Source organism: Larus michahellis, chromosome 3, assembly GCF_964199755.1.
Source record: "Larus michahellis chromosome 3, bLarMic1.1, whole genome shotgun sequence".
NCBI classification, from domain to species: domain Eukaryota; kingdom Metazoa; phylum Chordata; class Aves; order Charadriiformes; family Laridae; genus Larus; species Larus michahellis.
The window spans coordinates 67610916-67629755 of NC_133898.1; the positions used below are offsets into that span (position 1 = coordinate 67610916).

Genomic DNA, 18840 nt, shown 5'->3' on the forward strand with positions numbered 1-18840 from the left:
GCACAATTGCAATCAAGCACTCATTAGCTGGCCATTAGGAAACGTGCATTTGCTTAATGCTGAGCTTGATGCCAGACAAGTGATGGCTTCCTTGTTAATAAAGTCACATTCCCATCCTCATATAACACCTTTCTTCTCACTTGCGTTAAAAATTGTCCAAAAACCGTGCAAGAAATTGACCGTTTCAGCTGCCAAGCAACTTGTTACAAGCTTTTGGTGCCTGAAGTGGCGAACACCGTTAGGATTATGAATGTTGGGTCAAGATGATCTGTCTCTATCGAACGCACAGAGAGGAGACAGATGAGCTCCAGCGCTCGGGAGAAGGCAGGGCTTGCGAAACCAAGCCAGACCCGAAAGTTCTTTGCCGTGGTCACATTTTGGCGGCGGCGGGGCCACGCTGGAGAAGCGGGTCGGGAGGCGGGAGGGTGGCAGCCAGCATGGGGTTAACCGAGCCCGGGTAGGACGAGTGAAGGGACGGGGGGTCCGCGGGGCTGGCGGGGGGCCGGGGCAGAGCCCGTTCCCTCCTCTCGCCTCCTCTCCGCCGCTCCCACCGGTTGCGGCCGCCGCCAGGCTTAGTCAGAGGAATGTGGGTGGGACTCTCCCTCCTCCCCCGGCGCCTTAAAAGCCCGCTCGGAGCGGCCGGCACGCAGTCGCGCGTCCCAGCGGAGCGTCCCCGCCGCGCCGCACCCGCCACTCTCGAGCTCGCCGGGTGTCCCGTCCCGTCCCGTCCCGTCCCGTCCCGTCCCGTCCCGTCCCGTCCCGTCCCGTCCCGTCCCCAACGCCTGGCCGGCCGGGCAGGATGGTGGTGTGCGGCCTCGCCTGCTGGAGGTGCAGGTGGCTCCTGCCCCTGCTGCTGGGGCTGGCCATCATCATGGGCATCATCGCCCTGGCGGGCAGGGGCTGGCTGGAGTCCGAGTCCGAGCCCTACGTGCACCAAGCGTCGCTGTGGGAGAGCTGCACCCGGACCCCGGACGCCCTCAACTGGAATTGCGAATCCCTCATGGACTACGGTAAGCACGGGGACACCGCCGGTGCTCCATGGGACTGCGGCCCCTGCCACCCGCTGCACCCAGGGTCGGCAGCTGTAAAGCAGCAGGTTCGCTGGTGGGGAGCAGTGGCTTTCTGGGATGAGGTTTCCCTTGCAGAACCAGGACTAATGCTGTTTCAGGGCTTAAACCAGCCAAGAATTACAGGTCTGGACTGCTTCAGAGCAATCTTCTCTTATTGATACAACACTGAGAAGTCAGGGCGTTTTGTGTTGTGTTTTTGTTTTTTTTTTTTAAAGTTATTTTACAATGAAACTAAGAGAGCCAACTGACCACAAGTCCCTTCAGCTCTCCAGTTTACTTCCTTGCAGTGACCTGCGGGCTGTTGTCCCAGCAGCCTGGCCCGGCACTTGCCAGCACTGGCGGCCTTACTGGTCGTATGGTGAACGTGGAAACCTTCATGAAGGGCCTCCTACACAGAGCCCCACCTGGATGGTAGCAAAGCTGCCTTCCCCCAGCCCTCTGGAGGGAGAGAGCGCCTTAATTTAATCCCTGCCTGGCCAAGGGAATTTAGATATTCAGTTCCCTCCCGACCTGTAGTTTAAAATGGCCTGATGTGGGTTTGCAGATGGAAAAAATGCTGTTTCCTGAATATACCTCTCTGTTGCACTGGGGCCTAAATCAGGGGATAATTTGGCTTCTGTTTTAACTTGCTGAACTGCTTCTGTATCTGGCATCACGAGCATAATATTCCTACTGCACACTCCCTGTTTCTGGGCTTTTGGGGGACTTTTTGGTGGTGTTTTTTTTTTTTTTTTTGCTAAAACATGTGGGTCTGCTTACATCTGCATTTCCCTCAAACAAAATACTTTTGGACAAATAAGGAGACCCGCCTTAAGATCCTGGACAAGGGTACTTTGGGGACTGGGAAGCTGGAAGGGCGTGTTTCAGCTGGGAGAGCTGGGACTGCTGCCCCAGGCAGATCCCTTGTCACTCAAGCGACTGATTTCCAGAAGTTTTCCATTGCAACACTTGTGTGTAAGCTAAACCTTCAATGCATTGCAAGAGCAGTGGCTTCATTTCTGAGCCAGGTGAGACTGCAGGTCTTACTGTAGGTGGAAGAAGTCTGGCTAGTGTGACAAAAATCTACATCTCCCCCATGAGACAAAGAAGAAAAGTTAATGCAGAGTTGCTGAAATTTGCATTGCACAGGGAAGAAGCGCTAATGTAGTAGAGCTGCTACAATTTGGTTTCTCCTGTAATGACACCGCTTCTCATGTCCCTGAGTACTGATGGGTGTGTGCTTTGTGTCAGCCTTGTGGGGCAACTTTCTGCTGTTTTTTCTAGTTAACAAGCTGTCAAAGAGGAACAGTATCCTTGACTTCGCTTACTTAAGCCTTGGTTTACTTAAACCAAAATTTATTTAAATCCTTGGCTTATTTAGACCAACTTGACTTTGTCTCTTCTCTAATTTTCATTACATCAATGCCAGTGTCTACTCAAGTACTATTTACATCTGCAGACAGGATGTAACATAGGGGTTCAGGTTTGATTTACTTTGTTTCCTTTTTCTATGCTAATGCAATTAGGCTCTGAATAAGTGAGGGCATTTACAAAAGAAAAAATGCCTAGCAGGCACTTACAGCACTGCTGCAGGAAAATAAAAGTTAATTAATTGAGATGCATAACTTGTGTTTTGCATACAATAACTACCATGCATTAACCATCCTGCCCCTCTCCTGATGAAATGAAAACTTCAGAGTGGAACCCCATTAATAGAAAGCCCCATTAGACAGCTTCTTAATTGAGCTGCGGCATATGTACTGAGAAGAGGAAGAGAAAAAGCAGCCGAGTCACTTATTTTAAATGGGGAGAAAGGGGCAGGAACAGACAAACAAAGATTTGCAAATAGGAGTGTCTCCTAAACTGCACTGCTTCTTAATGCACCCTTGCAAATGCCACATGAGAGGGAAGAAGTGGAAAGGGAAAAAGAAGAGAGGGATGTCATTTGGTAGGGAGGCGGGGAAGGGATTTTGTTTAGAGCTCTATACTGGTTTGCGTCTGGGAAGTACCTGGCTGGCAGCGTCTGTGTATTATCAAAATGTTGCAACATGGAGCTGCTGTACTGCGCTGTAACATGACTCAAGATGACTTAGTCTGGACCATTGCAAGATTAAACTGTTGACCGTGTGTTTAAAACATATCAGTAAACCATCAGATATGACAAGGATTGTTTGCAATGTGGTTACTTGGAGACGGTGGTTGTCTTTATAGTGATGAGGCTGTACGTTTAGGAGCAAGATTTGCGGGTGACTGTGTCCTCTCAGTTCTGAATGGCTCCTTCAAATTACCACTGTAAAAGATGGGCGTGTAGGTGTGAGGTAAAGGTGATCCCATGGAGGTTAACTCTTTCTTATATTCCTAACAGCCAGTTGGTATTCATTAAGAATACGACAGACAGCCGACCTAGAAAAAAGGAAGCATTCATCTGTATCCTTAGTAGGTGCCAAAGAAAAAAAAAAAGAAGGTGGAACCTGGGAGCCCAGCCTTTGTGAATCATGTTTCACTCTGGCGGTGCCACTGTACCTGTGTCCCCAGAGGCATGGACTTTGATACCACAGGCTATTGGTGAAGCTGAGTGCTTGTGCCGACTTCACTGAGGGGCCAGGTAAATAAAGGAGGAATGTTACAGGTACGCTTATCTTCTCAGTATGCCTCTCTTCAGGCATGCTTCCATCTGATTTATGATGCCAGGCTGTATTCGAGACAAACTAACTTAGCGTCGTCTGAGTGCAGGCACTTGGAAAATGCTAATGGCAGAGGTGTAGCCGTTGGTGTCCCTGTCTACACCTGGAAAACACTTACTGCTTCTCCCCAGTAAAAGATCCCAGTGAGCAGGTGAGGCTGGTGTCCCTGCCGGTGGGCTTTGCTGCCCCCCAGTCAGGCACGCTTCCACTGACAGCAACCCAGAGATGCTAAAAATTGGGAACTTATAGGTTTGTGCCTCTCCTGAACTCCTGGCAGAGCCAAGTGACTGAAGCCAAGTTTGTACTAGTGGGCTTTTATTTAATAGTTTGTTAATATAGCAGTTGATTTTCCTGCACTCCTAAAGCCAAAACAGAGCTGTGATTCCCAGTATTAAATCCCAACCAGCCCTCCCTGCAAAGCTTTGATTCTGGGCTGTCCTGTGCTTGTGGTGGGTATGCAGTCATGCTACCACGGAAGTTTGCGCATTATGGGAGTGAGAAAATATTACCGACAGTGCTCTCTTAAGAGTCCACTACTCCTTTGTTTCCTCCACAAAAGCAGATATTTTGGGGCATTCTATGTAATGGGCTCTCAAGGCCAAACAAGAATTGCTACTGCCATTTATATATAGAAAAATGTTATAACTACAGTGTAAAAATGTGCCTCATCTGTGCACGTCACGGTAAAAACTTCTACCTTAAGATTCCAGTTATTCACATGCTAACAAACTAGCTTCTGCTTTTGTAAGTAAGTGAACAAAGATGGGAAAGGTTTGTTACTTCAAATCCTGTAGCAGTTCTTTTTCCTGCTAGACTATTTTCCCAGTCCTTTTATTCATTTCTAAAGGGAAATCTAGATTTAAATATCCTACCCTGTAGAGCTTCCATCTCCTCCCTGCTGAGGATGAGGCATGGCCAAGTACAATCAGGAAATACACCTAACACTAAGGCTCTGTTGCCTTTTTTTTTTTAATTTCATCGTATTACTGGTGCTCATGATTAACTTCAAATAATCCCAACCCCTCCTAGTTATTTGCATGATAACATTTGCAGCTTAGTTCCTTTCCATAGACATCATTAATCAAGCTATGTAATAAAACTCTTAGTCCTTCCTAATAATTATAGACCTTCAGCCCCCAAACAGTTTGGTTTTTTTAATGTTCTTTCAACACCACCTAATTGATAAATACTTTCCTGCTGATTAGATGCAAAGAACTCTTCTTTGAGGCAAAAGAGACCTGCGGAATGCTAATACTTCCAATTGTTCTTCTGCTTTTCTGCTGTCTTATTTATGCAGCCCCAAATTACTGTGGCGTTATTGTTTGATTTCGTAAACAGACATCATATTTATGCCCATTTTGAGTAAGAAGTACTCTGTCTGCCAAATGAAGGGACCTGAGAATTTTCTGTTTTTATGGAAAATCTAAATTCTGGCTAAATGTCTTGTGATTACAAAGAACTTCTGAGCACAAACCAGCTAGAAACTGGGGCTAATCCGTCTTTCTCTGAGTGTGAGCTGGTCTTTCCAGCTGTTAAGGCAGCAAAGAGTGAGAGTGTAAACCCCCACCTCTTCCCTTCTGGCAGTCTGGAGCCGTAGGCAGAAGATCTTGCAGATGGAGACAGGAGAGCTGGGTGCCTGCGGGGGCTCAGTCAGCTTTCCAGAGTCTCTGAGCGGAAAAGGAGCTGGGAAAGCCTGACTTGATAGGTATGGGGATGAGGAGCATCCTGCATGGAGAAACATCCATTTCATCCCCGCTGCTGAAAGCTCTCCCTGTTGGCGGGGGTTGCGATGGTTTTTGTGGGAAAGGAGTGTGCCAGGGCTGCACCCTGTGCTTGGTGAGCGTGCAGCCTCCCACCCCAGCCTCTTCCATGAGTCACTTATTAAAAGGCTTGCGGTTAATTTTTTTGAGATTTGTCTCACATTGTGTATATATACACAAGTCCAGAGCTTTTTGATGCTCTTCCCATGACTCTCACCAGTGCTCCTGTGGCAGGCTGGCCACTCGATGACTGTTGTATAGTCCAGCCCAGAGTAAGAGCCATCCAGCGCTGTGGAGAGCAGCTATGATTCAGTCTTATCAGTATCAACCAACTGATAACTGCTGCTGGAGAAGATAATCCAGCAGGAGAAAAAGAGGAAGGTATGGGGTCACCAGCACTGATCTCTGTCACACATGAGCACAAACCCCACTGAATTTCATAATGGCGGTGCCTACTACTGCCCTGTTTCTGAAGACCTGAAACAAAGCTTGGCTTGATTATTAATCTTCCTGACAAAACATCTTACGGCTATATGTGTTGTCGTTTTCATGTTGCCTGAGACAAGAAAATAAATCACTGTGAGCAGAGCTGGGGCTGACCTGTATCCAAAAGCTTGTTACACTTTTGAAGTAGGCACAGAGGATATGGAAATAGCAGAGAGAGCACTGGGGGCTTTCCAACTCGTATCTCCTCCAGTCATGTTTGTGTTGCACCAAACCTCAGGGTGTCTAACCTGCAGGTGTATTTGAGTTTGCAACCTAAATTTTATCAGGCAGAGGCCAGACTTGGCTTCTTACACTGTGCCAGCATATGTGATGCATCTGAAAAGGAAGGTTCTTTGATAACTAAGTGTTTTTTCTTGTTGTTGTGCTTATTTTCTTAATAGGACAAATATCAATAAATAGCGTTCTTAAGTCATTTAGTCTGAATCACTTTTCCTGGGCTGGCTGTGTGTAATGGTTAAATAGCCCTTTATATGAGTTATCCCTAAATAAATCCTATTGTGGAGACAACATCCAGTACCCGCATTAGGGACGCAGATTTTATCAGACCACTGACGTAGCTTTAATCTCCAGACGCTCATCGTGTGTCCTCCCTCCCTCCTCACCCTGCAGCGCTCTCTTAGGGAAGGGGTACGAAACATGCCCAACTGGCTGAAGGAGAACTAGTTTGAAAAGTTTTTGCTGTCTTGAGTATCTCCAAGAAGGGAGAGGGGAAAGAAAACCCTTTTCTCTACCCTGTCTATGCCAGCATGACTGTCTTCAGGTGGTTGTGGTTGGGGATTTCAGGTTGCACAGGGAAGCTGTCAATGCCCCATCCCTGGAGGTGTTCAAGGCCAGGCTGGATGGGGCTTTGAGCAGCCTGGTCTAGTGGGAGGTGTCCCTGCCCATGGCAGGGGGGTTGGAACTAGATGATCTTTAAGGTCCCTTCCAGCCTGAACCATTCTGTGATTTTGGGCTGAGATCTGGCTGACAGATGGCTGCTGGACTTCACTTTTGCTATTGGAATACAGGGAGAAGAAACCAGTTCAGGTAGATCTAATGAAAATAGCTGTAAATCAGTGCTTTGCTTTCAGAGAGTAAATTGATGTACGTAGTAGAAGTGTCTGAGATAGTTTTACTGCCTTCTCTGTTTCAAATTACTAATTTTTCCCCATTTATGCAACTAGTAGAGTAGGTGGGTTAAGGTGGAGGATTTTAACTCTTTAGGAAAAGGTTCTCTGTCTCATCATCTTTTTCCTCTTAGTTTTTGTACAGAAAGAACAGAGGCTACTTTGAAAGGAGGGTGTCTCCAGGGTTGCTTCAGCTGTGTTGGAACAGACAGCTCTGATGAAAGTGAGACTTTTTGGGAAAATATTCTGACATAGATCTTGCCACTCCCTTTATTCCTACATTAGAGGGAGCTCGGGATCTGGCCCTACCTCTGTCTGAATGTGTGAAAGTGGAGACCCACGTTATGCAGACGTGGAAAGTGAGCTGTGATGACAGCTGACTGGAAAACAAAGCAGTAGCCGGTATGGTTTATCCCATGTGGGCAGGTATCCTGCCTTCAGGGCAGGAACGCCTTTGCTTGTTGTTGTTTGCATTGGGCTCACCTGAACTGCTTGCTTGGTCTCTAAAGAGGACAGGGTCTGGCCGTAATGAGGGCCTTTCCACGAGCCTGTGTTACTGTGAAAGCAGGATTGCCAGCTGTTTTTCTGGGAGGTTTCCTTACCTTTGTCACTCTGGGCCTGTCCTGTGGTGGGTGAGTTCTGTGCTCATGCTGCTGTGCTGGGATAAGGCCACTTGCTTCGTGCCTGAGCCTCTCTAGCCTGCAGTTGCTTGATGATGTTGCTTGAACCTAAGAGTCTGCACTACCCCGTCCCATCAAATGTCAAAGTAATGATTCAAAGAGGACTCTTCCACTCTACCTCTGACTCTGCTCTCTCTCCTCTACCTGCCACATTTTAGCTGTTTCTAAAATCTTTTCAGCTGTGAACAGATATTTATCTTCAACAGCTTTCTTTTTGTCATCTCTTGCTTCAGCTGTTCCAACTCTGTTTCTTTGTGGTCATGCTAATTTTGCTCCACATACTTTATTCTTGTCATAAACAAACAGGCAAGAAGCTGAATGCTGAGAGCACTATTACTTCCCAGCAGTTATCTCCTGTGGTGGGTACCCTCTTGTCTGCTCTCATACTTCCCCGTGCGTGGAAGTGGTTTTGCAAACTGGCATGTCAGACAGGAACGATAATGATAAAGTAGATTCTCAGAGGCTGTGTGCTCTATCTGCTTAGATGTCTGTGGGTCTCTTACAGATAAGGAGTTTGGAGGTGTTACCTCCATTACCATGCTGCGCTGTATCCCTCTCTTCAGCCGGAGAAGTTAGCAGGCAGGGAGTTCTGTGCTGCTCTGCCAACGACGGTGCCTCTCCGCTCTGCAGCTGTGCGCTTTGGAGACACCCAGTATTGCTTTGACATAGGGCATACTTCTTGCAGTAAAGGATTTCAACAAAAAATGATTCAAGGAACCCAAAGACCTGCAATGACCTATGGTTCGGTGCACTGCTGTGTGTAACATCTTTCTTGTTTTCTCTTCAAGGATGGGGGAGAGCAGCAGCTGCCACATACCTCGTTGGCTTTGTGATCCTGGTCATCTGTTTCGCCCTCGCAGTCATCGCGTTCTCGATTGAGATACTCCGCTTCAACTTTGTGCGAGGAATTGGAGGCTTGCTCTTTGTTGTTGGTAAGGCTGGGCACAAAGACAAGGTTATTTTAGATGTAAAACAAGCATCAGCAGGAAAACATGCTAGATGGAGCCTCCCTTATGAAATAATCTCTCTTTTGTCTGGTTTATGACTCATTCTCATGGGGAACAAGGGAAGGTTCATTTACTCTCTGAGAGGATAATGGTTAGGGAAGCTCCAGTGGCCTTTGTCAGTTAGCACTTCCCAAAAGCAAAGTACAGGGGCAACCAACACCTTTGGATGTGCATGTCACATACTGAGGCTCAGGAGCTGAGAGCCCCAGGTGCTTCCCACCTTCCCGAGGGCAGGAGGAGCGGTGGGGCTATGATACAAGCGGGAGGTAACCGGCTCCGCAGGGATCACAGTGCCTGGCGGTAGGACAGGACTGGTCACGGCATGCAGGTATGTGCCTTAGCAGCCTGGCAATGTCAGCTGTACCTGCCGTAGCCAGATAGGCGTGGGAATCTGCCTTGGCCAGAAGTCATGTACCTCTGTAAGAATGCACATTTGATTGTAGGACTGAAACTAATCTTTACATATCTTAAAAGGATATGCAGTTAACTCCAGGTATTTTTTTTTTTTTTTTGGTGGGAAATGTAATACATTAATGGTCATTTACTCCTGGTTTTCTTTTTTTCTGTCTTTCCCTCTCTAGCTGCATTCCAGATCATAGGCTTGGTCATCTACCCAGTCAAATTCACGGAAGACATTCTACTGATGGGAGATAACATGTTCAGCTGGGCCTATGGCTTTGGTTGGGCCAGCACTGTTGTTGTCATAGGTTGTGCTTTCTTCTTCTGCTGCCTCCCCAACTGGGAAGATGAAGTCCTGGGAAATATCAAGCCTACCTATTACTACTCCTCCCCAGAGAGAGCACCATACTTAAATTGAAAGATTGAATCCAAGTACAGTCAACTGTCAAAACAACAGAGGAGCACCTCTGATGTAAATTCGGTGCAATTATAGGAGACTGAAAAAAACCACCTTATTTCTCCAGACTATTTCTTACTAACCCTGGTGATAAATTAGTAAAAACATTGGCATCTTTAAGCAAATAGCTTTTACCTAAAGTATTATTTACATATTCTCATGTCGATTCTCTTTAGGTGGTTTACTTGCTCGTTCCCCTCCCAACTAATTGAGTCATCCTTATTTTATTCAAACATTTGCTTATGAATAAAGATGTAGTGTTTCAAGTGTAGAAAGGAAGAGGATAGATTTTAAACAACCCATTAGAGGGACCTGCAAGTTATTTTGTTTTCACCTCTGACAAAAGTGCCTTAAATGGACCTAGAAAAAACCCGACCTTCCAAAGAATGCTTTGTCTTCCACCAAAGTCAGTCCCAAGGAAGGAGCTTCCCTGAGACTATTGCAGTCACCTGCTGCCTAAGAATCTCTTCTCATTCCTGTTACTGGACTATTGTTGACTATTAGCTATTTGAATTAAGAGGAAAATAAAACTTTATTTTCCACCAATTGTTGCTGTTGGACGGAGATTTCCTCTAAAGCATGGAGCTGCTGTGTGTAACAGTGGCTAATGTAACGCTTACTGGTGTTTTTGTGTCCACTGCAGGACTTGCGATGGAGCCCCATGTAATTTAATATCCATTGTCACAGAGAGAATCAATAAACTTTCAGATGTTAAACTACATACACTTTTACATGGTGTTTGAGGGATGCTGATTTAGAAAATACCTTTGAGTAGAAACATACACCGTTCTTTATGTCTACCTTTTTAAAACTGCAGTGTTTTAATTAACAGCTGTGCTTTGGAGGGAAATCTTAGCATAAGGTGTTGAAAACCTCCAAAAGTTTCTAAAGCACACTGTAGGTACTCCAAAGTTTAGTAAACTTGGTGATGCTTTGTGAGTCACTGGAATAACAGGTAAAAATAGAAAAGCAGTTCTGTGAGCAATTTATGTATGCAAACTTCATACAGACACCTGTCTCAGGGAGTCATCTGGCCGGCTCCTTGCTTGTGTTTCTGGAGCCAGCAATTCCAAATAAGTATTCCAGTGAGGCAGAGCCTGTCTCTTTTGGTCATGGACCTGCAGCAGCTTACAGCAGATTTAATTATGGTCTATAAACTTTGTCAGAGCTTTCTTCAGCTGGGGAAGAAGGAGGAAGAGGCTCATTTGAGGAGCTCCTCTTCCAGGTGTAGGGGAAGTAGCTCTAGTGACTTTTTAGCTTCAGATTTCTGGGCAGGGTACAGGCAGGGTGGAAAGCAAATGCTATGCATTACTCTATATAACGAGCAGCTGGGGACTTATTTCTCACTATTGTGAGCCCAGTACTTGGGAAAGTGTAAGTGTGTGAGTATATGTATTCATGCACATGTACAAAACAGAATATATAAAGCATTAACCAGCGTACTGTAAAGCTAAACTCCTTCAGAACTAAGCTTTTCCAATGCCCGCTATTTCTTGTGTTGTATATTGTATAGCTTTCTGTTTTGTAACACCTTTTTAAATTTGATAATTCTGTATATTGCATGTGATCCTGTTTTGGAATGGCCAGGTGACTTCTGAAGGTCCCCTCCGGGCCTCTATTTTATACACCTGCAGACTTCAGAACTGTGTTACAAGCTCAGTCGTGGCACATACAATCAACTGTATTTATGATTCTTGCTGAAGAAGAGAATTTTTTTTTCTTCTTCTTTTCTGTACAGTACCGTCTGGTGGGGAATACTGTGTAGACTTATCTGTATCATGAGTAATGATAGTACCTAACTTTCTAGTGAATTCAAAACACGGCGGAGAATCCCAAGTCTGAGAAATCCTTGCACAGCTAAAGCTGAGGAGAGAAGATGTAAGAAAATGGACACCCTTCCTAATGAAAGGAAGGATGGTTTGGTAATAGTTTACCATAACTTAAGTCTTTTGTATGGTTTTTTTATAAGCATTGTCATAACTTGTCAAAAAAGCACAAATGTAAAATAAACTTGGCTCTGAATATACTGGGAGGGGTGGAAGCAAACCCAGCATGTTACACAATTAAGATGTTCGGGAGAAAGCTATTGCAAATAGTCATCAATTACTCTCAAGTGATACTAATGTATGTGGCACTCCTTTCAAATGTGGTGGCTTAATTAAAACTGTTTTAACTGACGGTTGTAGAAACTTGGTGGTGTTTGTGGTTCGCTGATTCATTTCATAAACTCAAGCAAATAGCCATTCTTTACTTCTCTTAACGTGAACGTCACTATCCATGAAGTGCTGGGTTAATAAAATGAAGTTAAAGACCTCATCTGTCCAGGAGGCAACAGCTTCATTTTCCAGTCAAATCAGGCTGGGTATACACTGCAAAACACGGCTGTGTGCTTTCATCAGAAGTGCCAGACATAGAAAGGTCTTTACTAAGCCAAAACCTCTTAAATGCATGACAACTTGAGGGGGAACCCTAAACATTTTAAGGCCATTATAGTCTACAGGAGGTCTCAGAGGCGAGAAGCCTGTTCTTTCTTTATCAAAACTGTGCCAGGTAGCTTTCATATACTGATCATGAACTTTAAATATAGAGAAAAGGATGAAGTACTCATCTGCTATTTTCAGTTGAAGACTGCACTTCTCCTGTGATTAGAAACCTTCCCATTTCTAACCTCAGGTTATGGATGGCCCGCATACAGCTAGTGGCATCCTCTATCCTGAACAACCCTTTCTCCCTCCGAGAGAGCAAATCTGTCAGCCACCACTGTCTTAAACCAGCCTGTGGCTTCTGATTTATGGAAAGACAGGTTCACCATTCTCCTGATTTTTTAGCTGTCCCCTTCCTTAGATGTCTTACTTTTAAAACACATTTACCACCCTGGATTCTGGCAGCTTGCTTTTTTTTCTTTTTCTTTTTTTTTTTTTTGCTTGTTTTTCACTCTCCCCCCTTTAATTACTCTTATTTTTATATACACAGGCAGGGAATATATTTTTGTTCTTTTTAGATTTTCCTAAGTGCTTTGAAGATAATTGGAGGGTTTGTATAATGCCCGTTTTTTTGACACAAAGAGCATTTTTACTCTTGTTTACCTACCAGTCTGTATTCAGCTGCCGCCTAATTCTGTGCTCGCTAAAATCCCCTGAACAACTCTTGTGAGCTTCAGGCTGCAGGGGAGCTCCTTCCAACCCAGGAGGTCGGGAGAGAGAGGAGGTCGGGAGAATCCGAGCACACTTGGCTCTCATCTCAGGGGGAGTTATGAGCAATCAAAACCATGTATGGCTGGGTGATAGGGAAGGCCAAATGACCTGAATGGGATGATTAATGGTTAAATCTCATGGATATGGGAAACAACTGACACGCCCCACTGGGATTTCGTATTTTTAGTTGATGTAACAAGTGACTCATTTTTTAGACAATTCCTTGACAAGGTAGAATTCTTAAGAGGTGTTCACCTGACCTTTGCATCTAAGGACTTTTGGACCTAGAATACATACATAAATCAAGACAAGTCTAGTAAGAGATCATTCAAGCCAATTTTTTTAGGGGGAGTAGGGTTGGTATGGGGATAAGGACTATAGAAACAAAACCACCAATGTACTAAAAGAAAAGGTTACACACACACAAAAAGAGTTGCTGAGATCATTGAGCCCTTTTGAATTAACGATGAACCAAGCACATAATCAATGAAAAACAAAATGCTTCAGGAGATTCACAACAGCCAAGAAAGCTGAGGTACTGGTCCCACAACGCAAAGCAGCGGACGTTACTGGCAATATGGAACAGCACCCTGAAAAAACAGGGAGTTGTCAGAATAATCCAAAGGGTATTTTTTGCTGTGATTTTTGAGTACCAAAATTTAATAAGGCTTTATTTATAATAAAGACTGTAGTGGCAATCATGCAGGCATATCTAGAACTTTGTAATATAAATAATACAACTATAAATAATAAGCAATGTGCATTGTATAATAAAATAATAAATATACATGTTTCCATGAATTATATTCCTTATGGGTTCATCTTTGCAGGATTGGATAACACTTACTAGAAGAATTGGTATGACTTGCTTTTTATTTATTTATAGGACTTTGGGGACACATACTATTTCCCACAGAGATCTTTACGAATACAGAATATTTTATAGGTATTAAAAATTGGTAAGCATCAAAGGGACATATTGAAAATCAGGATTCACTGGGTTTGAGTGGGCCCAGAAAGGTTTGGAGTGGGCACTCACATGAAACTGTGAACCTAAGAGCCTGCTAACTCCTGTCCTCCAGTGTGCTGCCCCGGGAAATTATCACGGATTAAAGTACCTTAGTCGACTGTCACAGTCTTGAGGACACATGGAGGCATATAATTGGGGCAGGAGCTGATGTGTGGCCGCTACAGTCCCTTTTCATTAAATAGCCTATTTTTAAGCTCTCTGTGTGTTGGCAATCCCATAGGACAAGAAATAAGCAAAACTTATTGTGAAAAAGGAATTTAGATGAATCATAATACTTGAACATTAATTTCTGTTCTGATTTGCAATAGAAAGACAAAACAACTTGCAAAGAAAAACTTGGGAAAATCGTAATAGGGATTTTGTATTAAGACAATAGGAAAAGTTGACAATGTTGATAGGAGACCACGATTTTCATTTCAGCACACTTCCCAAACCAATTCCATATCCAACATTTAAAACTGAAGAGATCATTTCAATATGACATTTTCAGCGTAACAGGTTTCAACAAAACCCTGCGTTTGGCTGGAGAATCTCAAAGTGAAAATTCATGGCTGAAACTCTTAAAGATATGCTTGGTATGCATGTCTTTTATCTGTAAATCTCAAAGTGCTTAAAGAAGTAGCTGCTGCTGTTCCCAACTGACCCATAAGGCACAATAAATGAAAGCCATTTCTCTGACAGAAAAATGTAACTAGCAGAGGTGTGGCACCTGGGAATTACCTACATAAGGCTGATTTTATTCCTCTCCTAAGGCAGTTGAGCTATATGTTTTACAAGCAGTTACTGCTGTGATCCACCGCGATAGGACAACTATCAAGTTAGCCTAGCTATGCCACAGAGAAGTCGCAGGGACCAAAGCAAGCAGTTTAAGTAAAATTATCCCGTATGTAGAGCAGGGCTGCGCTGCACTACTCTAACTGCTTACACAGAATTTCATAAAAACCCTGTATGCAACATGCTTCATGCATGCCCACCACAGAGCTTGTGCTCCTGGCAGCCACTCGGGGAAGATGCAGACCCCCACAATGGTTACAAATGGCCAGAAGCCATCTCAGCTGGTAACTGTGTAGTGGGTCCACAGGACACCCTTGATTTCAGCTGTTTGCCTGAAGGGAGAGGGGTTGACTGAAGTCATCAAACTTCTACAGGGCATCTGTAAGAAATAACTGGGGATTAAACCTTGTTACAGTATAGACCCTACCCTGAAGAAACCATGTCCTTTATCAAAAATCAGGTGAAAATGAAACCCATGCTCAGTGACACGGACACTTCTGTGTTTTCCTAATTTTCTGTTTCCCTAATTTGTGTTTTCCTAATACAGTCTTGAATTGCTCACATAAATAACAATCCTGGATGCAGCCTTGTGTTTGCAAGTCTGCTGTTAAAACTTGCCCTTGTGACAATTTTCTGGTTTTGCACATGTAGCCTGGCTAAAGAGAGGAAGAAAGTGCCTTTTAAGCTGAAGCGTTTGTCTTGTCAAGGCAGGTCTGCTTTACTGACAAGAGTGAGGGAGTGCTGTGCATGGGGCAGGCTTTGGAGGCCTGACAGCAAGCCAGTCCTGGATGGCTCTTGCTAAAAGTCTTAACAAGACCCTGTGGAAATTTTCCTCCATGATCAACAGCCAGGTCTCAAACTTCTGCAGAGCTTTCCTGCACTGTGCGACGCAGCTAGAGGAAGGCTTTCCCAGATGCATGGCAGTAGGACCGAGCACCAACCACTCCTGGGTCACCACAACACCGCGGATGAGCCTCGGCATCCAGCCACCATGGGAGAGTCCCTCAGAAACGCTCGGTGTGTGGGAAACTACAAGATCTCAACTGGGTTCATTTTTTTAGGAGGGAGTTCTTATTTTGCAATGAAGTAAAGTCAGGTCCGGTTCAAAACGCATTTCCAGTATCCTTCTAATTAACGTAAAGGAATTGCACCTTGGATTACCCTGGGGACGCTTTTGGTGTCTAAAGGTATTTTTCTACACGTGCTTACTATGGATGAAATATTAGTCATACTGAGAACGCTATTGCCTGGTGCCCAGGTGATGCAGGGTGCAGAGAGTGACCAGAAGGTACAATTTAGCCCAAGTAGGATTTGGCTGACTGAGTTGTATCCCTCTATAGGCTGTGGTTATAACCATATCTGTGGTGCAATATTCCAGTTGCAAGGCAAGGTTCAGACCTCTCCAAAAGGAAATGGGAAATGGCAGATTGGCATTGTCAGAAAAAAAAAGGACCTATGGTTGTAAATGGGTTAATAAAGATAATAATAATAATAGTTGTAAGATTTATGATGGCTCATGCACAAAATGTTTCTCAGTTCCTCAGGGTGACTTGTTACATGTAAGATAGCACACAAGAGAACAGGAAATAACCTTAGCAAAGCTTTTAAAAAAAATAATCTGGGGATTTCTTGTTTGTAAGTGGTGCAAATATTAGAGAATGAAAATGGGCTTGCCACAAAAGTCATGGACGTGCACCACAGCTGGTCAGCCCACGTCAATCCAGTCGTTCATACAGACCAGCTGACCAGGTCGGCAGACTAAAAGTGCATGAAAACGTGCTGCCAAACATTTGTTATCTTCTTCCACTGAGAAAACCATTTGTGTCATGACTGAAAAGGGCATCTTTTTATTTTTAGCTCTAATGCTGTAGAATTACTTGTTTTATCCATATCTTACTCTTTACTTGATTACTTCAAGTAGCAATGAAGATTCACTAGGAATATTTTCAGATGCAGAAAGTGCACTACAGTCTAACAGTTGATAACATTGATAGTGTATCTTCATTTTCAACAGATGATGCTGGTATTAACCACAGACAGTGAAAAGGAGAAAACATTTGCTTTCACCTAAATCCCCAGCTTGTATGCTGCAAAATACAAAGCACACTGTGGGTAAGTCATCACTTCAAATCACAGACTCCTTAACAAAAGTTTTCAATCATTTTTTCCTGTTTGCCATAGGAGTATCAGAATTACACGAAATACTTCATTTTGTCGCCTTTGAATATATCTACCTCTGTGCTGTTCCAGATATCACAAATTACCCTTGTATTGAATGTGACGATTGCTTGTAGTTTTAAGTTACTTAAGGCTGACAAAGATGGGCAAGATGCAGAAACACCCGCAATGACTGAACGCTATTCATCTTTCTTTCCCAGCGTGATAAATATGTGGTATCGTCTTGCAAATGCTAACGTTTGTGACAATATCCATTTGTCCACAGGTGAGTTATAACAAAAACTGATGACAAATCCTTCGGTCATAAATGTCTATCTGAAACATGCTTGAGCGTTCAAAAAACAGGGAAGAAAGAGGATTTTATTCTTCAGCAAACACTGGCTCTCAAATACCTGACAGTGCCTGGCTTCATGGTGGATTTCAGCTACAAAATTGCTTTAACTTGATTTGACTATTTTCTCTGGAAAAAAAAAAAAAGGCTGAGTTTTTAGAAAGCTGTAGCTACTGAAGGATTGAAACTTCGCAAGAGACTGCATATAGACAGCTGAGTGAGGGCTCAGCGACAGTCTACTGCCACATGCATGAGTGTTTCTGAAGCTATCTTTTAAAAACTGTTTAATATCCAAATCCAAATTCATGTTCTTTTGGAGTTTATTGTGCCCATTTCTATCTCAGCTGTGGCAACAGAAAGAACACATGTAAACAGACCTGGACAGCTTGCAGGTTCCAGCATATTGCACTAAGGGTCAGTTTCAAATGATATTTGTTTTAAAAAATCATGAAAAAAGATATGATATATAGCAGTGTTATAGAACTGGTAAATGGCATTTTAAACATTATATTTAGGTTAACGATAACTGAATTTGTGGATAGTACAAATGTGGACTACAAGGGAAGATATATAATATTCTAAGGAAATGGTGGTTCCCTAAAATGTCCTTTACAAAAAACACTTGAGGCTTTCCCTAATTTCCACCCCAAAACAACAGCTGAGGTGTCTTCATAGTTGGCTTGTGCTTTAAGTGACATTCAGAGTCGAGAAGGTCAAATCTGTAAGAATGTCTCCTGCTCAAGCAGAGAGCTGTTGAACGCCCCTGAGGGACCTCTCACGGCAGCAGGGATATTGGGCCGTGTCCGTACACGGGGGAGACGCTGGCAGGACGCTTCAGCTAGCCAGAATTGCACACAGCCACACCACTGCTAATCTACCACCAGGCTAATGAGGTACCTCTGATTAGAGATAAGGCACAGCGTCACATTAACCTGTTCAAATTGCTTTCATGATAGAGCTACTACCTCTTCACGGCGCTGCAGCTCATATTGCTGTAGATGTTCCAGTGTGGGTCTATGCACGCTCAGTGCCTCTTTGTGCACTCCCCTGTACAGTGTATAACTTCAACAGAAATTATTAATTTATTTTATTTAGTCCCTTTTTGATTTATGAATATTAATTCAGCAAAATGCCATGAAGTTTGCAGTTCAGTACGGATGTCACATTTCACTGTGGAAGCTGCAATACAGTAGCATACCTTTGTGAGTAGATGAGGTCTGTACTTGGATGCAGACCCCTTTTGACAAAACCCACCATGGGGAGCAAAGGATACTTTGCATCCTCGGTGCTTAAACGCGTTTCACAGAAACCAGCTTCAGTCTGTCAGGGGTGCAGCTGCTTCCAGATATACACATGCCTGAGTCCTACCAAAATACTAGCTTGTAGCGTGTGTTAGTTCAAAGGGAGAGTGCTACGAACGTGGCTACATCGCTACTGAGCTGAGAGACAGAAATGTCTGCCTGCGCTGGGCTGGGTGGCCTCTCGGGGCAGGGCGAGATGATGGTTGTCTCTGCACGGCACTCGCAGCGTGCTGCGGGCAGGCTCTGACAGGCCCCGGGCACTGCATGGACAGCCAGAGAGTGTTCGTAGGGCACGGTCAAATCGAAGCTCTGTTTTTGTTCTCCCGATGAGGCTATACCCAGACCATACTCTATTTTTAATGGTAAACCTTGTAGTTTATTTT

General features: G+C 44.1%; 1 protein-coding gene across 1 annotated transcript; it reads left to right on the plus strand.

Annotated features, from left to right (window-relative positions):
* Window positions 1-657: 657 nt before the first annotated feature.
* PERP (p53 apoptosis effector related to PMP22) lies at window positions 658-11826 on the plus strand. The gene is made up of 3 exons (XM_074580612.1): window positions 658-1010; window positions 8575-8718; window positions 9375-11826. Exons 1-3 carry the CDS (start codon window positions 800-802, stop codon window positions 9608-9610), a joined length of 591 nt encoding a protein of 196 aa, XP_074436713.1. The 5' UTR covers window positions 658-799; the 3' UTR covers window positions 9611-11826.
* The last annotated feature ends 7014 nt before the right edge of the window (window positions 11827-18840 follow it).

What these genes read in the sequence shown, in the direction of transcription:
- PERP (XM_074580612.1), top strand. Translation starts at nt 800, where the DNA reads ATGGTGGTGTGCGGCCTCGCCTGCTGGAGGTGCAGGTGGCTCCTGCCC. An exon ending in CGAATCCCTCATGGACTACG is followed by an intron (nt 1,011 to 8,574) that starts GTAAGCACGGGG and finishes TTTCTCTTCAAG; the next exon opens with GATGGGGGAGAGCAGCAGCT. An exon ending in AGGCTTGCTCTTTGTTGTTG is followed by an intron (nt 8,719 to 9,374) that starts GTAAGGCTGGGC and finishes TTCCCTCTCTAG; the next exon opens with CTGCATTCCAGATCATAGGC.